General features: G+C 56.1%; 1 protein-coding gene across 1 annotated transcript; it reads left to right on the top strand.

The window, feature by feature from the left end:
- Nucleotides 1-229: 229 nt before the first annotated feature.
- DNTTIP1 (deoxynucleotidyltransferase terminal interacting protein 1) lies at nucleotides 230-17242 on the top strand. Its single transcript, XM_075528695.1, has 13 exons — nucleotides 230-388; nucleotides 1070-1140; nucleotides 2884-2980; nucleotides 7150-7248; nucleotides 9574-9642; nucleotides 9828-9884; nucleotides 10124-10182; nucleotides 10813-10858; nucleotides 13505-13563; nucleotides 13650-13710; nucleotides 15908-15979; nucleotides 16740-16795; nucleotides 16908-17242. The coding sequence occupies exons 1-13, from the start codon at nucleotides 284-286 to the stop codon at nucleotides 17041-17043; spliced, it is 987 nt and encodes a 328-aa protein (XP_075384810.1). The 5' UTR covers nucleotides 230-283; the 3' UTR covers nucleotides 17044-17242.
- Nucleotides 17243-17376: the final 134 nt, after the last annotated feature.

Genomic DNA, 17376 nt, shown 5'->3' with positions numbered 1-17376 from the left:
GGGAACGTCCACTCCGAGCTCGCCCCGGACCCACTGTCCACACCAAGGCGCAGGCCCGGAGGGTCCCTCAAACCTCGCCCCCCCCCCCCCCCCCCACACACACACACACACGCACGAAGGGCCTCTCCGGGGCTCGGACCGGGCGGCAGTTTGGTTCCCATGGCAACCGCGCAGCTGTCACGTCGCGCTTCCGGGCCGGCGGGCGGCGCGGTCCGATGACGTCACGGGACCGCCTTCCGGCCGCTGGCCTTCCCCGGCTGAGCTGGTCGGGGCTGGGGGCGCCATGGGGGCGACTGGAGACGCCGAGCAGCCGCGGGGTCCTGGCGGCGCCGAGCGGGGCGGCCCCGAGCCGGGGGACGCGGGCGCAGCGGGGCAGCTGGTTCTCACGGTGAGGGCCGGGGCCGGGCTCGGGCCGGCGGGGCCTCGGGCTCCCGGGTCACTGGCCCGCGGGGGAGAGAACGCGGCGGCCGGTGCTGCCCATGGGGGTTGGTGTTTTCCGTGACCGGTCGGCCTGTGTTCACCCCCTGGTGCGGCCTTCCTAGTTAGGTGACGTCCAGCCCGCCGAGCTCCTGCACCCCGTCCTGTCAGGAGAGGCTCAGTACCGGCCTCACAGAGTCGCGGGAATGGGGGGGATACATCCGGGAAAGGGGCTCAACGCTTCATCCTGTTCCTGAGTAGACCCTGCGTAAACCCTGCCTCCTGCCCTCCCGGGAGAGGTCGGGGGGACTTTGGAGGCTGGGGGCCTTCCTGAGCCAACCCCACTGCCGCCCGACCCCAGCCACAGGTGGGCGAGGTGGAGGCGGGTGTGAGGAGCAGGCGCGGCCAGGTTTGACTTCACCCTCACCCGAGTCACCGCAGCGGTTCTCAACCTGTGGGTCGCGACCCCTGGGCGTGTCAAACGACCCTTTCACAGGGGTCGGCCGATTCATAGCAAAATGACAGTGTTGAAGTAGCAATGGAAATAACTTCATGTTTGGGGCGCTGACCACAATATGAGGAACTGTATGAAAGGGTCACGGCATGAGGAGGGTTGAGAACCACTGCCCTTGTGCTCCCCTGGCCCCCACAGAACCCTTGGAACATCATGATAAAGCACCGGCAAGTGCAGCGGAGGGGGCGCCGTTCCCAGATGACAACAAGGTAAGAGGCTGGCCTGGGTGCAAGGTCCTTCCCAAGCCGTGGCTCAGACAGCACGCTCCGAGCCCCCACGGCACAAGGTGTACAGCCGATAGGCAAGAACCTGGACCAGGAAAGATGAGACAGATCCATGTTAACTTTGTGTGGCCTTGAGGTATCGAAGTCCAAACCCCAAACCCACCAGCCCATCCGGCTGCGCCTGGGGAGAAAGATGAGGCTGTCTGCTTCCATGAGGAGCAGCTAGCTCAACTCTGCATGATGGCGGGGCTGTGATCTGGACAGATGGCCATGGGCAGAGGGCGTCGCCGTTCGGAGCCCAGGCTGTCTGGAGGCAGGCAGACTGCCAGTTAAGCCCCTAAGCCGCTTCCTCAGCAGTACAACGAGGCCAATAATACCCAAGGGAGAGGAAAGAGCACCAGATAGACTGGTCTGTTTAGAGTTCTTGACCCAGGCGGTGATTAAATGGATGTTCGCCATATTTTTATGTGCTGAGATAGGGGGTTTTCTCAAGGAGCTCCGGTGGCGTAGTGGTTACACGTTGGGCTGCTAACCATGAGGTCAGCAACTGCTCGGCAGGAGGAAGACGGGCCGTCTACCCCCATGAAGAGTGACGGTCTCGGAACCTCCCAGGGGCAGTTCTACCTGTCCTCCAGGGCCGTTCTCTAAATTGGCATCTACTTTTCTGTATGAATATTTTATAAACTAGCTGTGGTGGAACGAAATAGTTGTGCATCACATGTGGTTTGCACAAAACTTGGGCACGTTTCATTTCTCAGTGAGAGCTACCTGGTATCCTTAAAGGGCCCTGTGTCTGTACTTGGCTGGGTAGACTGGGAAAAGTTACACGTGGGAAATACCCCCTGTGGGACTGACATTAACTCTGTGGAAACAACTTGGTCTCTGGCCTCCGTTCCTGAACGAGTTAAAAAAAAATTGCCAATGGAGTCGATGCTAACACATAGCGACCCTCAAGGACAAAGTTGAGCTGAGTTTCATAACCGTTTCCAAGGCCGTCCTTCTTCATGGAAGCCGGCTGCCACTGCTTTCCCCCATGGAGCAGCTAGCTGGTGGATTCAAACTGCCAACCTTCCCGTTAGCAGCAAGTGCTTAACCACGGCACCACCAGGGCTCCTTCCTGAGTGATCCCCCTTCAAGACACCTAGGAATTTCCCACCTGATTTAAATGTGCTCCATGAGAACTCCGGACCCGACAGGTCATGCCCTAGGCAAGGGGTGAGAGGCTGCCTGTGCAGAGAGCCTACTTCCCTCTTGGTGGCCACATAAGGAGCCCCATCTGTGAGGCCTCATGATGACCAGGGGCTGGATCTTATATTGAATAATGGAAGTCCCCAACCCCCCGTGGAGGTTCTGGACACTCAAACTCCATGGGCTTCCCGGTGGTCAAAGGCAGCACTGCAGGGGGGGGCAGAGGTAGGTCCCTGCTGGGAAACCTCCCAGACCTGCTCGTGTGTGTCTCCCCTGTACAGTCTTGTTGGCCATATTAAAGCTGTAATTGTAAGTGAGTTCCTGGAATCATCCGCGTGGAATGAGTGGACCCTGAGGAGGAGTGTAAGTGGGAGCCAGCAGGTCAGAAGGGAGGGTGCTGTGAGGACTCCCAGACGTACAGCCTGGGTGACAGTCGAAAGGATGGGGTCTCAGCGGAAGCCAGCTTACCCCAAGAAGTGGGGTTGATGGCTATCGATGAGTGCCGACTAGGCCCTAACCATGTCTCCTTCCTGAGAGCAGCTTCACCGACCCTGCCATTTCCATGGACCTGCTCCGGGCCGTCCTGCAGCCCAGCATCAACGAGGAGATCCAGAGCGTCTTCAACAAGTACATGAAGGTGAGAGGGGTGCTCCCTCTGGGTCAAATGCCACGTGGACAGCGTCTGTCCCCACCGCTTGTAGAACTCCCCTGCTCACAGTGTCTCCTGGTAACCCTAAATCAGTACTCACAGTGCTTCCACCGTCCTCCCATGGACACGCGCAGAGCAGTGGGAAATTGAGTGTTGTCACCGCCCATACACGCTCATTCTCACACTCTCGTGTGCACGCACGCGCACACCCGTTTCCAACTGAGGTGAGACTCAGCAGCGCTCTGCTTGCATGTTTCAGGCTCACAGTAACAAAGGTCCGCCTGCCAGTGTTTAGTGTCACATGTTTCTTATTTTATGTTTCTATATGACTATTGTTGACAATTTCACTGTTTGAAAAAGGGCTGGCGGGCCATCTAGTGCTCCTAAGCACAAGAGGCTATAGCTTTCTTACCAAGGGACTACACAGACGTGCAGTAGATGAACAGTGGTGTGCAGAAGCTAAGGCGCTCCTGGCTAGGAGTTCAGTATATAAGGGACCGACAAGAAACGTCTTTAAAATGACCAGACCTCCTGCCACCAAGTCAGTTCCACCTCCCAGCACCCCTGCAGGACAGAGTAAACCCCCCCACCCACCCAACGGGGGATGAGACTGTGAATCTTAACAGGAGCAGACAACTTCATTTTTCTCCCACGGAGTGGCTAGTGGGTTTGAACCACTGACCCTGTGGCTAGAGCCCACTACTTACCCCACTGTGCTACTGGGGAAAGCAGAGCGGAAACAAGGGTATGTGTTGTTCTGTTAACAAAGCTGTTAGGACCAGAAACTCACCCGCAGCCTGACCTTGAACCTGCCCTGGAGTTGGTATTCACTAGTCTCGTGTCCGCAGTGACTTTATGAGACACCTTGTGGTACGTGCGTCATCAAGTCATTTCCCACTCAGAACTGCCTCATGGGGTCCCCTGTTGTCGTTGTCGTTGTGTGCCATCGAGTCAGCTCCAGCTCACAGCAAACCCATGCACCGCAGAAAGAAACACTGCCCGGTCCTACGCCGTCCTCACAGTTGTTCCTGTGTCGGGCCCGTGGTGGCAGCCGCTGTGTCCATCTTGCTGAGGGCCTTTGTCACTGCCCCTCCGCTTGACCCAGCGTGACGTCCTCCTCCAGAGACTGCTCTCTCCTGGCTTGTCCAAACTCTGGGAGAGGGAGTCTGGCCAGCCTTGCCGCTCACTCTGGCTGTGCTTCTCCCGAGACGGACTGTGCTCTTTAGGTGGTCCGTGGGGCTTGCGGTGCTCTTCCCAGCGCCCCGTTCACAGGCACCCCTTCCGTACTCTCTGTCCGGCTCCCACCTGCATATGAGGGGATTGAAATGACAATGGCTTAAAAAAGACAAGGAAACAGTGGCTTGGGGCAAGCACACCTTGGTCCTCAGAGTAACATGTGGCTACCTGGTCGGGGTGGGGTGGGGTGGTTGTGTGTGTATGTGTGTGTGGTGTTTTTAAAGGTTGTACAACTTTGTTCGCTTAGCGTGGCGTCCTGCTTCAGGGTGGGTGTGCATGACTGGTCTGGCTTGACCTGTAGTACTTGGTAGTTGCAAGTCCCATGGCATCGTTGGGATTGTTTCCAACCGTGCTCTGTGGACAGACAGTGTTGCAGTGGACGCCTTGAGTGGACATCTTTCGTTACTTGTGGGAGAATTTCTGGGGGTTAACCCCCTAGAGATGGCGCTGATGGGTAGAAGAGGAAGCCCCTGCCCCTTCAGGAAGGCTTCGCCCTGTTCTGTTTACACCAAAAGTGTTGAGTGCCTTGTCTGTGGCCTCATTTTCTCCTTCATCGCCTGGCTATAAAGTGTCCCGGTGATTCCGGCTGGCTTTCACTTAGCCACTTATCAATATCGAGCACCTGGATTAATCTGCAGTGCTTTGTTTTATAGTCACACGCATCAGATCCTTCCATTGCACTCGGTCCGAAGGCTTTTCCTCCTAAACTCTCGAGTGTTGCAGTCCTGTTCCCTCCACGCTCTTCCCCTCGGTTCGACGTAGGCGCTGCCCTTGCCAAACATGGCGGCGTGCGTTCCATCGAGCCTCTTCCTCTGAGCACTGGCTTACGGTGCTCCCCCAGAGCTGACCCACCTGCCTCTAGAGACAGGACTTGGATTCTGGGGTGTGGACCTCATGTCACTCTGCCACCTGATGTTTTCAGCTCTCCCTTCCCTCCACAGGCTGGGGCCCCTGGCAGCCGGGTCCCAGGGTCCTTCCCATGCCACCAGTGTGTCTTTCATCTGGAGCCAAGTCAGCTTGCTGTCAGCTAGCACCTTGTCAGTTCAGTCTGCCTTCAGGCACTGGCATTTTGTTTGTTTTGCTTTGCCTGTCTTGTAGAAGTATTCCATGTACATTACAAAAATAAAGAGAATGAGGATAAGAAGCAGACAATAATCCGTAACCGCACACAGTTACATCAGTCCAGATCGATACAGTCCCTCTGTCTCTGCATGTTTCTTTCTCCTTTTTCGTTGCTGTTTTACAGATAGGCTTACAGCTCTGTGTATGCCGGACTTTTCTAACTTGCTGCCTTCAACCCAAAGCGAAACCGGCCTGTTGCCCCGAGTGAATTCCAGTACACAGCCACCGCTAGGACGGAGTCCAACTGCCCGGGCCGCCGAGGCTGCTCTCTCTCTAGGGAAGCTCGCGCCTGCGCCTGCTCCTCCTCCCCTGGGGAGTGGTGTTGACCTTGTGGTTAGCAGGCTGCCTCTTCACCACTGCACGACCAGGGCTCTCTCTGCTTCCTCCCTGCAGCAATATGAGCACCTTTTCTTGTCAACAACAGCCCAAAAGGCTCTGTTAGGTCCCTAGGTGGTGCAGGTGGTTGGCACTCCACTGGCACCCGGGCGCAGTAGTGCCTTAGACAGTGTTTCCCTTGAGATGGCAGCCAGGAAACCCAGGGAATGGCCTGGCTGGCAGATGGGGCCTTGGGAGGTAGCAAACTGCAGGTGTGGTTAGGTTAAAATGTAACGCCTTATCCTTGGTCCTTCCCTCAGACTCAAGGTTAAATTTGTTCCAGTTTGTAATATTTTTTGCTTTTCCACTGAGTTTTTCTTTGCTTTATTTTGTTATTGTTGCTAGGGTTGTTTTGTGTGGAGGTTGTTATGTGGGTCTGTATTTTTCCTTATATGAAACCCAGGATAGGTGAATGTTAGATTCCTCGGGTGGGAAATACCTTGGTTCTTGGCTCTGCACAAGAAAGAATTCAGGCCAAAGCCTGGTTTGTGAGCCAAGTGGGTTTTTCTAAAGGACAGAAGAAGTTTCAGGTTTACAGTCACTGAGCATGGGCACCTTATGGGACTGCACCCACACGGACTAGCCTGAGGCCAGAGAGACCATGACATGGCCCAGGAGCCAAAGGACGAAGAAGAAAGGGGGGGGGACAGTCTCACAGTCAAGGTACTTTAGTCCTCTTGCTGGGAGGCGTGCTTGCAGGTATTGGTTGGCCCCATTGGCTGAGTTAAGCCCACCTGGGCCTAGTTTGGGCTGCCCAGTTAGTCTTTATGGTTGGCTGAGGGCTCGCCCGATTCTCTTCAAACCTCCTGTAGGGGGGCTTCAGGCATGGGGAGGGACAACCCACCCACCCGCAGTCCTGCTACCTAACAAATTTATAGAGACAGTTACTGGATTAGTAGTTTAATGACTTCTTAGTGTTCACCCCAGTGTTAATCCAAATATCTTGTTGCTTATAAAACCAGCCCCAGTGTCATTTAATTCTGAGTATTTAGAATTTGGGAATCCGCACCATAAATGTTACCTCTCAGTCAGCGACACAGATCCAACAAGCTGACCATGGGGCCACTGTGTATCGGGTTGATTGGCTGAGAACAAACACAACAGGGACCTCTGCCCTTGTGAACGGCTTACCGCCACCTTGAACAGCTACACCCTGGTGTATTTCGGCTGTGGTTGGATGTGTGCAGCAAGCTTTGATCTTGCACTGTTTGTACACGCTGATGCCAGGGGGACCATCCGCTGGCCCTCTTTTGAGCAACTCCATGGTTGCATTTGGAGAGGGACTGGAGGAGAATGTGGGGAGAGCCTGCCACCTGAATCCCTCTGGTTCCAAAGCCATGCCCTCCCTCCTGTGTGAGAGCCAGGTGAAAGCTGGTGGCTGTGCACGGGCACTCTGACCCTGTCCTCCACTCTCTCCTCCCCAGTTTTTCCAGAAGGCAGCCATGAACGTCCGAGACAACATCGGGGAAGAAGTCGATGCGGAGCAGCTCATCCAGGAGGCCTGTCGCAGCTGCTTGGAGCAGGTGAGGCCGGGCCGACAGGCTGTGGGTGCAGGGCTGAGCCTTCAGGGCTCTGCTGAGAGAGAGCGTCTGTGTGGCACTGGCTTGGAGCACGTCCGGCCAGATAAGACCTCGAGCAGGGAAGGGAAAGGGCAGCCCCTATGCCGCCACAGGGCTGCTGACATGGGTCTGTCCCACAGCTCCATACAGATGGCAGCTTTGAGTGCCTGTTTTACAGGTGGAGAAATTGTGGCTTGGAACCAGGCAGCGTTAGAACAGCTGAATTCAGTCTCTCAGGTGCTGGATTGGTCACCTTCCGTAGCCGTAGCTGCTTTTGGTGTTGTGAGGAATTGCCAGTCTTCCTGCCTTGCTGCCTCTCCAGATGTGGTCAGGAAACACGACATCAGGGCTGGAAACAACTGTGTTCCCACAGTCGGAGGGATCCTCCTGACATATGCCCGTCACTGCTATTACTGGGCCCAGTCAGCGTCACCCAGATTCCGTGCTGGTTCAGGAAACTGTGAGCTGTCAAAGAGGGAAATTCCTTCATGCTCAGAGTCACAGGGCCTTCTTTGAGTTCAGGCCTTTGAGGCAGGAAGATGAGAGAGCTGTCTTCGCTTTGGGGAGGTCGGCACAGCCTGAGCAGGAGCAAGACCAGGGCCAGGCACTCGACTTTGAAAGGCCGGGACTGCGCCTCTGCAGTACAGCGAGAGCCAGGCTGGTTCTCGGGGTATATTCCGTTCACTCTCTCTGGAACTACAGGGTGCTGTGACCACTGCCAGATTTGATAATAAAGGACTCGAGCTTACTAATCATATTTTACTCTTATTGACACATAGTTATAAAAGTCTGTCTTATTTCCAAGTTGGAATGGAACCAAGCTTAAGTTCACCAAAACCTTGCTGCTCACTCATACGCAGGCTGCGTTCTTAGATTGAGCTCTCTCTGCAGCCATTGTTCCCTGGGTGCTTTCTGCCTGCCAGGTACTGTGCCAGCCCCACCAGTGGTGGTGAGATGGGCAGAGTGCTTGCTCTCCAGCATCTCCCAGAGTCGAGCCGCAGGCCCTGGCAGAGCTTCCCTCTGGTAACAAACAGAGGAGCCCTCACATCTAAGGCTGCGGGTTGTCAGAGGGTATGAGCTGAATGCTCACAAGGCTGGGCAAACCCAGTGGAAGACGCGGCCTTTTAAGCAGAAGAGTGGCCCAGCCCGTGGAGACTTGCATTTGGACAGGAGCCCCTGGCTGCAGTCAGGCGATGGGTGTAGAAGGGGAGTCCAGGGGGAAATGGTAGGGAGTTCCCGTGAGAATGAGGAGGACGTTGGGGCCATTGAGCTGAGCCTGCACTCTGAGATGGGCTTACCTGCCCACCTGCTGCAGGTCCCTCCTCCAGTCCAGGGGCACTGGAGAACCAGTTGTTTGGGGTCATCTCGGCATCAGAGCACAGGGCAATGGGAAGCTATTCCTCCCTCGCCCAGCGTGCAACCTGGTGAATCAAGAAACTGGGAGCCAGTCGCTTATCCTTTCTGAGCCTCTGTTTCCTCATCTCTTAAGTCAGTAGAACCACTCCCCCACACACGAGAGCAAATGCGGCATATGCATAAGCTACTGCCAACATGGCAGGCACACCGTCACCACAGAGCGTGCTAGGCAGGGGGTATGGTCTGACATGCGTAGTCATTAAATCTTTGTCCGTCACAACACCGCGTCACTTTGACTTCTGGAGTCCTCGTTTCCAAACTGCAGGTGACGTTCACGTTCAGTCTTCAGACCCAGCATAAGGCAGTTGCATCAGGCTTCAGGTGCTTTGCTGCTTTGACCAGGTTGGCTCGTCTTCACTCGAGACCCCATCTTGGGCACCTCAGGCGTGGTCCCTGCTCCCCTTAGCCCCTCCCACACTCAGCCCGGTGTGGCCTTCTGGCTGCTGTGGACCCAGCCCGTGTCTCCTGGGTACTCAGTCAACTCCTACCAGAAGAAATGCCGGTGACTAGGGAATATGTTGATACTCATGCCTTCAGTTTATACACACACACAGCCGTAAACACACATCTGTAAAAGGGACGGAAGTCTGGAAGATGGGCATCCAGCAGTTTGTGGGAGGTGACCAGGTTTCAGGTTGGTCATTGGCATTTTGTTTTGTTTATTTGCGGGTTCTCATTCTTGAACAATGATCTTGAATTCTTTTGAGTTTGGGTGTTAATAGATACCTTACGGGTCGTCCCTGGCACAGCGTGCCTTTGTACCAGTTAGCGCGATGGTTTCAGCCAGGTTAGAGGTGTAACAAGGGAGGCGGGGTGGGGAGTGCCTCCCCAAAGAAAAACGGTGACTGTTTGCGCTCGATGGTCTCCATACAGGCTAAGCTGCTATTTGCAGACGGAGAAAAAGTCATACCCAGACTGGCCCATGAGCTTCCAGGGATAAAGGTCAGAGTCGCTGTGTCCCCGGGCACAGAGGGGACACTGGAAGGCTGGGTGGCCTCGGGAGTTCTTGTACCACCCATTTGTTGAACCCAGTCCACCAGGGTGGCTGAGGCCTAGCGGGGAGGAGGGGGAGACATGGAGGGGGTGGGAGTCAGCCTTCCACTGACTTCCCCCTACTCTCACCCTAGCGGGGCCGGCAAACCGAAGATGAATGTGCCCACCGAGGAAGCCCCCTTCCCAAAAAGGTAACCATTCCCACGCCCACCACCACCACCACCCAAGTTCTGGCCAAGAAACGGCCCTCCCGCTCTAGCAGGTGCTGGGCTTCTGGCAGGGACCCTAGACATTGTCACTCCCCCTCGTCACACTCCAACATCTTTTGTTCTCATCGGAAAGCCATCTCCACGGGGTGACCCTGGCCCTGCCAGTGGGGTGGGGGCTCTTCTGACAGGGCCAGGCCTCTGACAGCTGTTCTTCACGGCAGAGGAAGGGACGGCCTCCCGCACACATCCTGGCGAATGACCGGGCAGCCGCTGGCATGGGGTGAGTGCAGCCAGCAGGATGGGGGTGGGGGCCGAGTTCTTTGCCACCTGGTTCACTCACCATGAGGGCCGGGAACCCTGCTTGGTGGGCTGGGGCGGAAAGACAGGTAGGAGGGGGGGGTCTTTACCTTGTTGCTGCCCAGCCTGCTTACCCTGCAGTTTCCCTTTATTCTGAGTCCATTGCTGGCCTGAGCCGCCTGTGTTGGTTACCACTGAAGTCACAGCATCACCCTCTAATTTTGTCGATAAAGAAACTGAGACACAGAAATGGCTTGCCGGGGCCACGGGGCTAATGAGGACAAGACTGTACGACATTGCTCCAGAGTAGTCACTCTTGGACGTGCTTGAAGCAGCAGAATCTTTCTTCCAGCCAAACCTTTCATGGGAGCCCGCTAGCTAGAGAGCGAGACCGTCTCGGGAGAGAGACGGGGCCGGGGCGGTTGAAGGGGGACAGGGAATAGTGTCAACCCCCAGGCGTAAGGGAAGGAATCGCATTAGCATTCACACTTTAGATTTGCCTCCTGTCCTGAGTGCAGGAGAGCACATGGGGGGCCCAGAGCAGTAGCAAGCCTACACCCCCTCCCTGGACCTCGCCATGCAACAGTGACCTTCCTTCCTTCCTTCCACCCAGATGGAAACCAAAGTCCTGTGAGCCGATTCGCCGGGAAGGCCCCAAGGTATGGTGATGTGAGCGTGGCCGGTGCAGTGATCTGGGCAGATCCAGCCCAGGCTGGGGGCCCACCATGAGGGTGGGGGACTGGGATGTGAGAGGTGGGTGCCTTCCATCCCAGGGCATTGCCCCTACCCCCAAGTTGTATGGGCCTACAGAGAGGACCCAGTAGGGATCCGAGTCCGGAGCTGGAGTCGTTACTGGGAAAGCCTTTCTCCCTGTGCAAGCTGTGACCACTGACACTTATTCCATGTGTGCGTGAATGCTCAGCGCTGTCCCAGGCCTTGGGGTGGATTGCCTCCTTTAAACCCTACACCTGCCTCAGGAGGTGTGTAAGAGCTGCCAGCTTCCCGGTGACTCTCCGTTTCTCTCATACGATGAATACACTTGAGCCTTGTTAAGGCCAAGAGACTTGTCCAAAGTCACACAACCGGTACACAGTTAGTTGAGCCAGCTCTTGAACCCCTCTGCTCCTGGCTGTGTTACCTGGACAACTGGTGTGAGTCCGTGTTGCAGGGAGTCCACACAGTAGACCAGACGGCCACTTGCCCTCCGCTGTCTGCTCCACACGCGGGTCCCTCCTTCTAAAGCTATTCCTCTCAGAGCCGGTAGTCCTGCCTGCTTCTAGATCTTTCCCTTCCTCTCCAGAGATAGTGTTTGTTTTGGGTCAACGCCATCCCATATATTTGATTACCCCTAGAAGTCTCTCTGGGACCCACTTCTCCCTCCCCGCCAGAGGATCTGTATCACCCTCGCTGGCGGCATCGGAGCCACCAGATGTGAGCACCCTCTCACCTCTGCCCTTCACAGGAATCGCTTCTCGGCCTTTTGGCTAAGATAGTTGTCCTTCCCAGGAAGGACTTGTATGGCCTGCTTCCTGGGGGAAAATCCCCTAGGCATTCCCTACACAGCGTCTGTGCACACAGGCCTCCTCTCACATCATTCTCTGCCATAGTCCTCGTCCCCTTTGCTGCTCCCAGGCCCCCACGTCAGTACATCGCAGCGGCCTCGTGCCCTCCTCTTCCTCCTGCTGTCCTGGTCAGGACCTCCACGTCCTTCAGAATGCCTTATGACAACTTTTTATCTTATTTTATTATTTTACAACTTTTTGTTACGAAAGACTTTGTTTCCTAAAAAATGTTTGACTGCATCAGCCTTTCAACTGGTCACCCTGCCTTAGCCACTCAGATCCATTATCCACATTGCTATAAGAGTGGGCAGCATTAAGGCAAGTCTCTCTGACACACCCTGCCCAAAGACCTTCCATGACTCCCCCTTCCTGAAAGAAAGAAAGCGCACACACCCCTGGACAGAGCATTCTGGGGCCCTCGCCCCTCCCTGCTTCTGTCTCAGTCACATCAGTTGCCACACCTTCCTGTGTCCTTCCACAACCCAGACCTACTTGTTTTCCAAAATGCCAGGCCAACCTCCGCCAGCCTCTGGAAGGGCTGTGTTCTCCCTCCACCCTGCCGGACCTGCACTCGTCCTTCCAGAACGAGCTTGGGAATTAGTGCTTCCGGGAAGCACCCCTAACTGTGACCCTCCCGCTTGTCCCCCTTCTTAAAACACCATTGTCTGGCCTCCTGGGAGCAAAGCGTGCAGCTCGGGGCTCGTATCCCCAGTAGCTGGCACAGGACCTAACATGGCACAAGCACCCACTGTCCTTGCTTACTTTGTTGTTGTTGCCTTGTTTTCCTGAGAGTACACACAGCAAAGCAGACACCAGCCCAGTAGCACTCAGTGCCATGGAAGGGCTTCAAGTTGTGTGCCCACTCTCCTTTTCTGGGCTGTTTACCCCCCCCCCCATCATAAACTCCCTGCTCCCTAGTGTTTCTGTTTAATCCTTCAAGTACTTGGTCTCTTATATAAGCTGTCTGTCCTCTGCCTTGAGCATGGAGTCCTTTTAAGAACTCTGTGGGATCAAGGAGCCCTGCTGGCATGGTGGGTTATGTGTTGGGCTGCTAACCACAAGGTCAGCAGTTCGCACCCACCAGCCACTCTGAGGGAGAAAAATGAGGCTTTCCGCCGCCAACTATGTATTTGTGACCATTTCCTTGGACACCATGACGCCCTCCAGCTCATGGCCGCCCTCGTCCGATGCTGCATCTCTGTGGTTATCTGAGTGAGGCTTTCCACCCCTGTGAGCATTTGTCACCTCAGAAACCCAAGCAGGGTGTCCTGTAGGGTGGTGGGGAGTTCCATTACGAGGTGTGCCTGGTTCGACCGGGAGCCCTGGTGGCACGGTGGGCTGCGCACTGGGGTGCTAAGCACCGGGTCCACAGTTCGGGCCCACCGTTCACACCATGATGGGAGCAGAAAGCCTGTCTTTGGCCTCAGGAGAGGTTTGCAGCCTTGGAAACCCCGGAGAGGAACGGACTTGCTGGCGGTGGGTTGGGTTGGGGATCCAAGTGAACACAGCAACTGCCAACACTAGACGGAGTGGGGGAGAGAGAGCGCGCGAGCGAGCGGCTGCACACTCACTCGGTGTCGCCCACGTCGCTGCATCGCCTGGGTAGAAACTATAATGAGTGTGTGCTCAACAACAGCAGCGAAACAGCACTCAAAGATCACGGGTGGGGGGAGGTGGTGGGAGAGAGCAGAGGGCAAGGAGAGGATGCCACCGCCCCCTCACGAGCCTCTGTTTTTCCCACAGTGGGACCCAGCTCGCCTGAACGAATCCACCACCTTTGTGTTGGGATCCCGAGCCAACAAGTACGTCCGAGGGCTGTGGTGTGCACTCGGGGTGGGGGAGGCAGCTCAGGGCCACCACTGGACTCCTTACCGCCGTTACTTTTCAGGGCGCTGGGCATGGGAGGCACCAGAGGGAGGATCTACATCAAGCATCCGCACCTGTTTAAGGTAGGTGAGGGTGGGAGCCAGCCAGGCACCTGCACGGCGCTGATGCGCTTCGAACAACCACAGGCATTGGCGGGCCGGGAACTCGGGCTGCAGCAGCACCTCCGCCTTCACCGCCTGTTGCCCGTGTGCCGGCGGGCACTGACTTAAACCGCACTAACATTGTGTCCTAGTGCCGTCTGGAAGGCCGATAATGTTCTTCCTATTTTTATAAATGAAAACAGAGACGTTGAGAAAGACTGAGTGCTGGACCCCAGGTTTCTCAGCGAGGAGTCTGAGTAGAGCTGCCCCAGAGGGTCTCAGACGGGCAGAGGCAGACTGCCACTCCTTCCTCCCGCAGCACTGCAGCGGCGCCCCGTGCCTGCCCCTTGGCTAGCAGGGGAGCACTTCACTGCTGCACCACCAGGGCTCGGGAGTAAGGAGACGGACGAAGGCCCTGCTTGACCTTACAGGAAAGGACGCTCCTGAGAACAGCTGTCCAGGGAGGGTGGGCAGGTCTGGAATTTACTTGCCCTCCCTCTTAGGTGAATCTGTATTTCCGATGGTCTCAAAAGCCAGCAGGCATTCTGGGGAATGATGCATGATGCACCTGTGCTGGAACTACAGCAAGGCCAAATCTGACAGCACTCCCCCTGCTGAGCAGAGTCCAGCGCAGGGCCAGCGGCGGACTGTTCTGTCCACCTCGGGGTTTTACATTTCTCGTGGGTGTTTTTTTTTAAGCAGACAACAAAAAAACGACTTCAAAACAGAGATAGACAAGGGAGCTTCAAGAAGTTCATGGGAAAGGGGACTGCAAGGCTAGCGGACTGTTTCCACGCACTTTTGGAAGTCGCCCGTCGGTGCCGGCACAGCCAAAGGTCCCTGGCTGCTGGGTGCTGTGCATCGCGTGGGTGCTGTCTCAGAGACGTTCTGGTTGTTAAATCCAGCCCTCGTCATGTCACATTTCAATAGCCACACGGAACTCGGGAGCCCGGCTGGTCCATGGGTCACACACTGAGTGGGTAACCACAGCGCCAGCAGTATGAGCCCCCCACGTGAAGCCACTCCACAGGAGAAATAGTCACTCACATGCTCAGAAACCCCGAGGGGCAGTTCCACTCTGCCCTGAAGGGGCGCTGACGTGGAACTAACTGGACGGTGGCGAGGTTGTTGGGCATGGTTCTGTCTAGAAGAGACATCCCATAGCCACTCCCCCCGTGACAAAGTTTACACACGGGCACACTACTTGCGGTAGAGGACAACGCTGCAGCAGCCCTCCTGGCACCGGTCCTTGTGTGCTGAGGGCGGGTCCTCGGAGTGCGTGCCTCTAAAATCCTGATTACTGCTCCTGTCACTTGGGAAGGGTGATGACTGGGCAGCCCAGAGTGTCTGGCTATCACAAATACGCTTCCTAGGTGATAAAGCCTACCTTTCCTGAAAGCTTTTTTATGTACCAGAGTTTAGCACTTAGTATTCACGATATCCTGCTTAACAGCCCTGTGTCATGTTACACATGGGAAAACTGAGACCCATGAAAAGTATACCCAGGTTTACATCATCTAAAATGTGGACACCACAGGCACCCTGGGGGTGTAGTAGATTACACATCAGGGCTTCTAACCCCAAGGTCAGCGGTTGGAAACCACCCTCTGTTCCACGAAAGATGCGGCTACCTACTCCCACAAAGGGTTACCGTCTCGGACACCCACAGGGCCTTGCTACTCTGTCCTAGACGGTGGCCGCGAGTTAGAATCGACTCAGTGGCCGTGAGTTTGGTTCCGTTTGGGTTTGTGTAACACCACAGCCAGGTTCTTAACCAGGAATCTTGTCTCCCTCCCCTGGGCCACGAGGTACCAGGTACCCAGGTAGAGCTGTGGCCACCTTGATAGCCGTGGGTGCTGCAAGCCTCACGTCACTTTTAAAGCAACAGCTTGAAATAAACGTGTCCCGGTCCCACTCACCTCTAGAGATGCTGTGTCTTAGAAACAAGCGGTGAGGGAACTAGAAGTGCCCTAGAGCTTTGGGAAATGAGTCCTTTACCCTAGCCTCCTGGGAATCCGCTTGCTCTGCAGAGACTGGAGAGCCCTCCCTTCCCGCCAGCCCAGGACAAGGTCTTGGTAAGAACCACTCAAGCGAATGCCAAGAGTCGGCTCTGGGCCCCAGTGAGCAAGCCGCCCCCAGCACCAGCCTAAAGTCTCCCCTGTGCCTTTGTCCCTCACAGTACGCAGCTGACCCCCAAGACAAGCACTGGCTGGCAGAGCAGCATCACATGCGGGCAACAGGGGGGAAGATGGTAAGCATTCCCCTCACAGACCTCTGCCCTGGGCCCACCAGGACTCTGGCTGTCTGTGGTTGGCTGTGAGACAGACAGTGGGCCCATTCCTGTGGTCCCAGGATTCCCTTTCCTGTGCCTAGGTCTCTCCTGCACACTTCATCCCCCCGAGACCACCTCTGTGGAATATAGTCTGTTACCTAGTTCATGGGGTCTATGAGAAAAATCAAAGATACTTAAGGCTGGGGAAAAACTGCCTCCCAGAGAAGGCATCCCATCCCAATGTGATGAACAGCATCCCCTCTGTGGGAGGCTCCCGGGGGACACGCCCTCTCCCTTCACCCAGAGCTGGCATCGGCCTTAGCCCACAGCAGTTCTCCACCAGGACGCACCGCCCAGCGCCAGTCAGCAGTGCCATCTGCCATGGCTTCTGTTTTGCCCTGAAGCCCAAGACCAGAGTGTGTCAGTCCTGGAGCTCCCGGAGAGCATCCTCCTGGCTTCCTGTTAGCACGGACAGTTCACCAGCTCCCTCGCGCTTGTGTAGTGAGCCCACTTGGGAACCTTTTTGAAAAGAAGAGGCTATGGAGGATTAACCCCCAGCCTTCGCTCCTCTATCCATAAACTTTCTGGGTGAGTGAAGGGCTGTCTCAGGGACCTAGTTCCAAGACAGCCCCTCCCAGTGCCCCAGCAAGCCCAGAGGCAGGCCTTTCGGTGAAGTGCAGCAGGTGTGCAGTCCAGTGCACTTGGGGCCACTGAATTCTCTCCACTGCTGCCCTCCCAGGCCTACCTCCTCATTGAAGAGGACATCCGGGACCTCGCTGCCAGCGATGACTACAGGTAAAGCCCCTGGGTCTCCCGTGCCTCCGATACCCACTGCCTCAGGCCCTGGGGGTGAGGCCCGGCCCACAGCCTGCCTTGCTCAGATGTCTCTCTTTCCTGTCTCTGCCAGGGGCTGCCTAGACCTGAAGTTGGAGGAGCTGAAATCCTTTGTCCTTCCCACCTGGATGGTTGAGAAGATGCGCAAGTACATGGAGACCCTCCGGACCGAGCATGAACACCGCGCTGAGGCGCCCCCGCAGACCTGAGACCAGACCCCTGACTGCACTTGGACACCCTCCTCCGAGGCCCTGTCTCCTGTGGCTGGAGCCGCCTCCTCATGGATGTCAGCGTTATTGCCCTGTGCCTGGCCTAGTCGTAGTGACTCAGTGCAGAGCACCCAGACTGGCATGTGGTTCTGTATTGTGAGTTACTGGGATAAGAAGCAATTAAAAGGTTTGTAATAAAGCCAGATGGTGAGCCTGCTGTGTGGTCCACACTGTGGCAACCAAGACACCTCCTGCGCTCTGGAAGAGACTGGATGGAGAGGAGGGACCCACCTGGCGCCCCTTCCCAGGTTGCATCTAGGATGGTTCTTGCCC

Source organism: Tenrec ecaudatus, chromosome 12, assembly GCF_050624435.1.
Source record: "Tenrec ecaudatus isolate mTenEca1 chromosome 12, mTenEca1.hap1, whole genome shotgun sequence".
Classification (NCBI taxonomy): Eukaryota; Metazoa; Chordata; class Mammalia; order Afrosoricida; family Tenrecidae; genus Tenrec; species Tenrec ecaudatus.
Note: the sequence above shows the minus strand (reverse complement) of the source record. Positions and strands in the feature narration are given on the sequence as shown.

Bases quoted from the DNA above. Each gene is read 5' to 3' on its own strand.
- DNTTIP1 (XM_075528695.1), top strand. From the start codon at position 284: ATGGGGGCGACTGGAGACGCCGAGCAGCCGCGGGGTCCTGGCGGCGCC. The intron at 9,643-9,827 runs GTCAGAGTCGCT...CTCTCACCCTAG, and splicing joins ATGAGCTTCCAGGGATAAAG to CGGGGCCGGCAAACCGAAGA. The intron at 10,183-10,812 runs GTGAGTGCAGCC...CCTTCCACCCAG, and splicing joins CGGGCAGCCGCTGGCATGGG to ATGGAAACCAAAGTCCTGTG.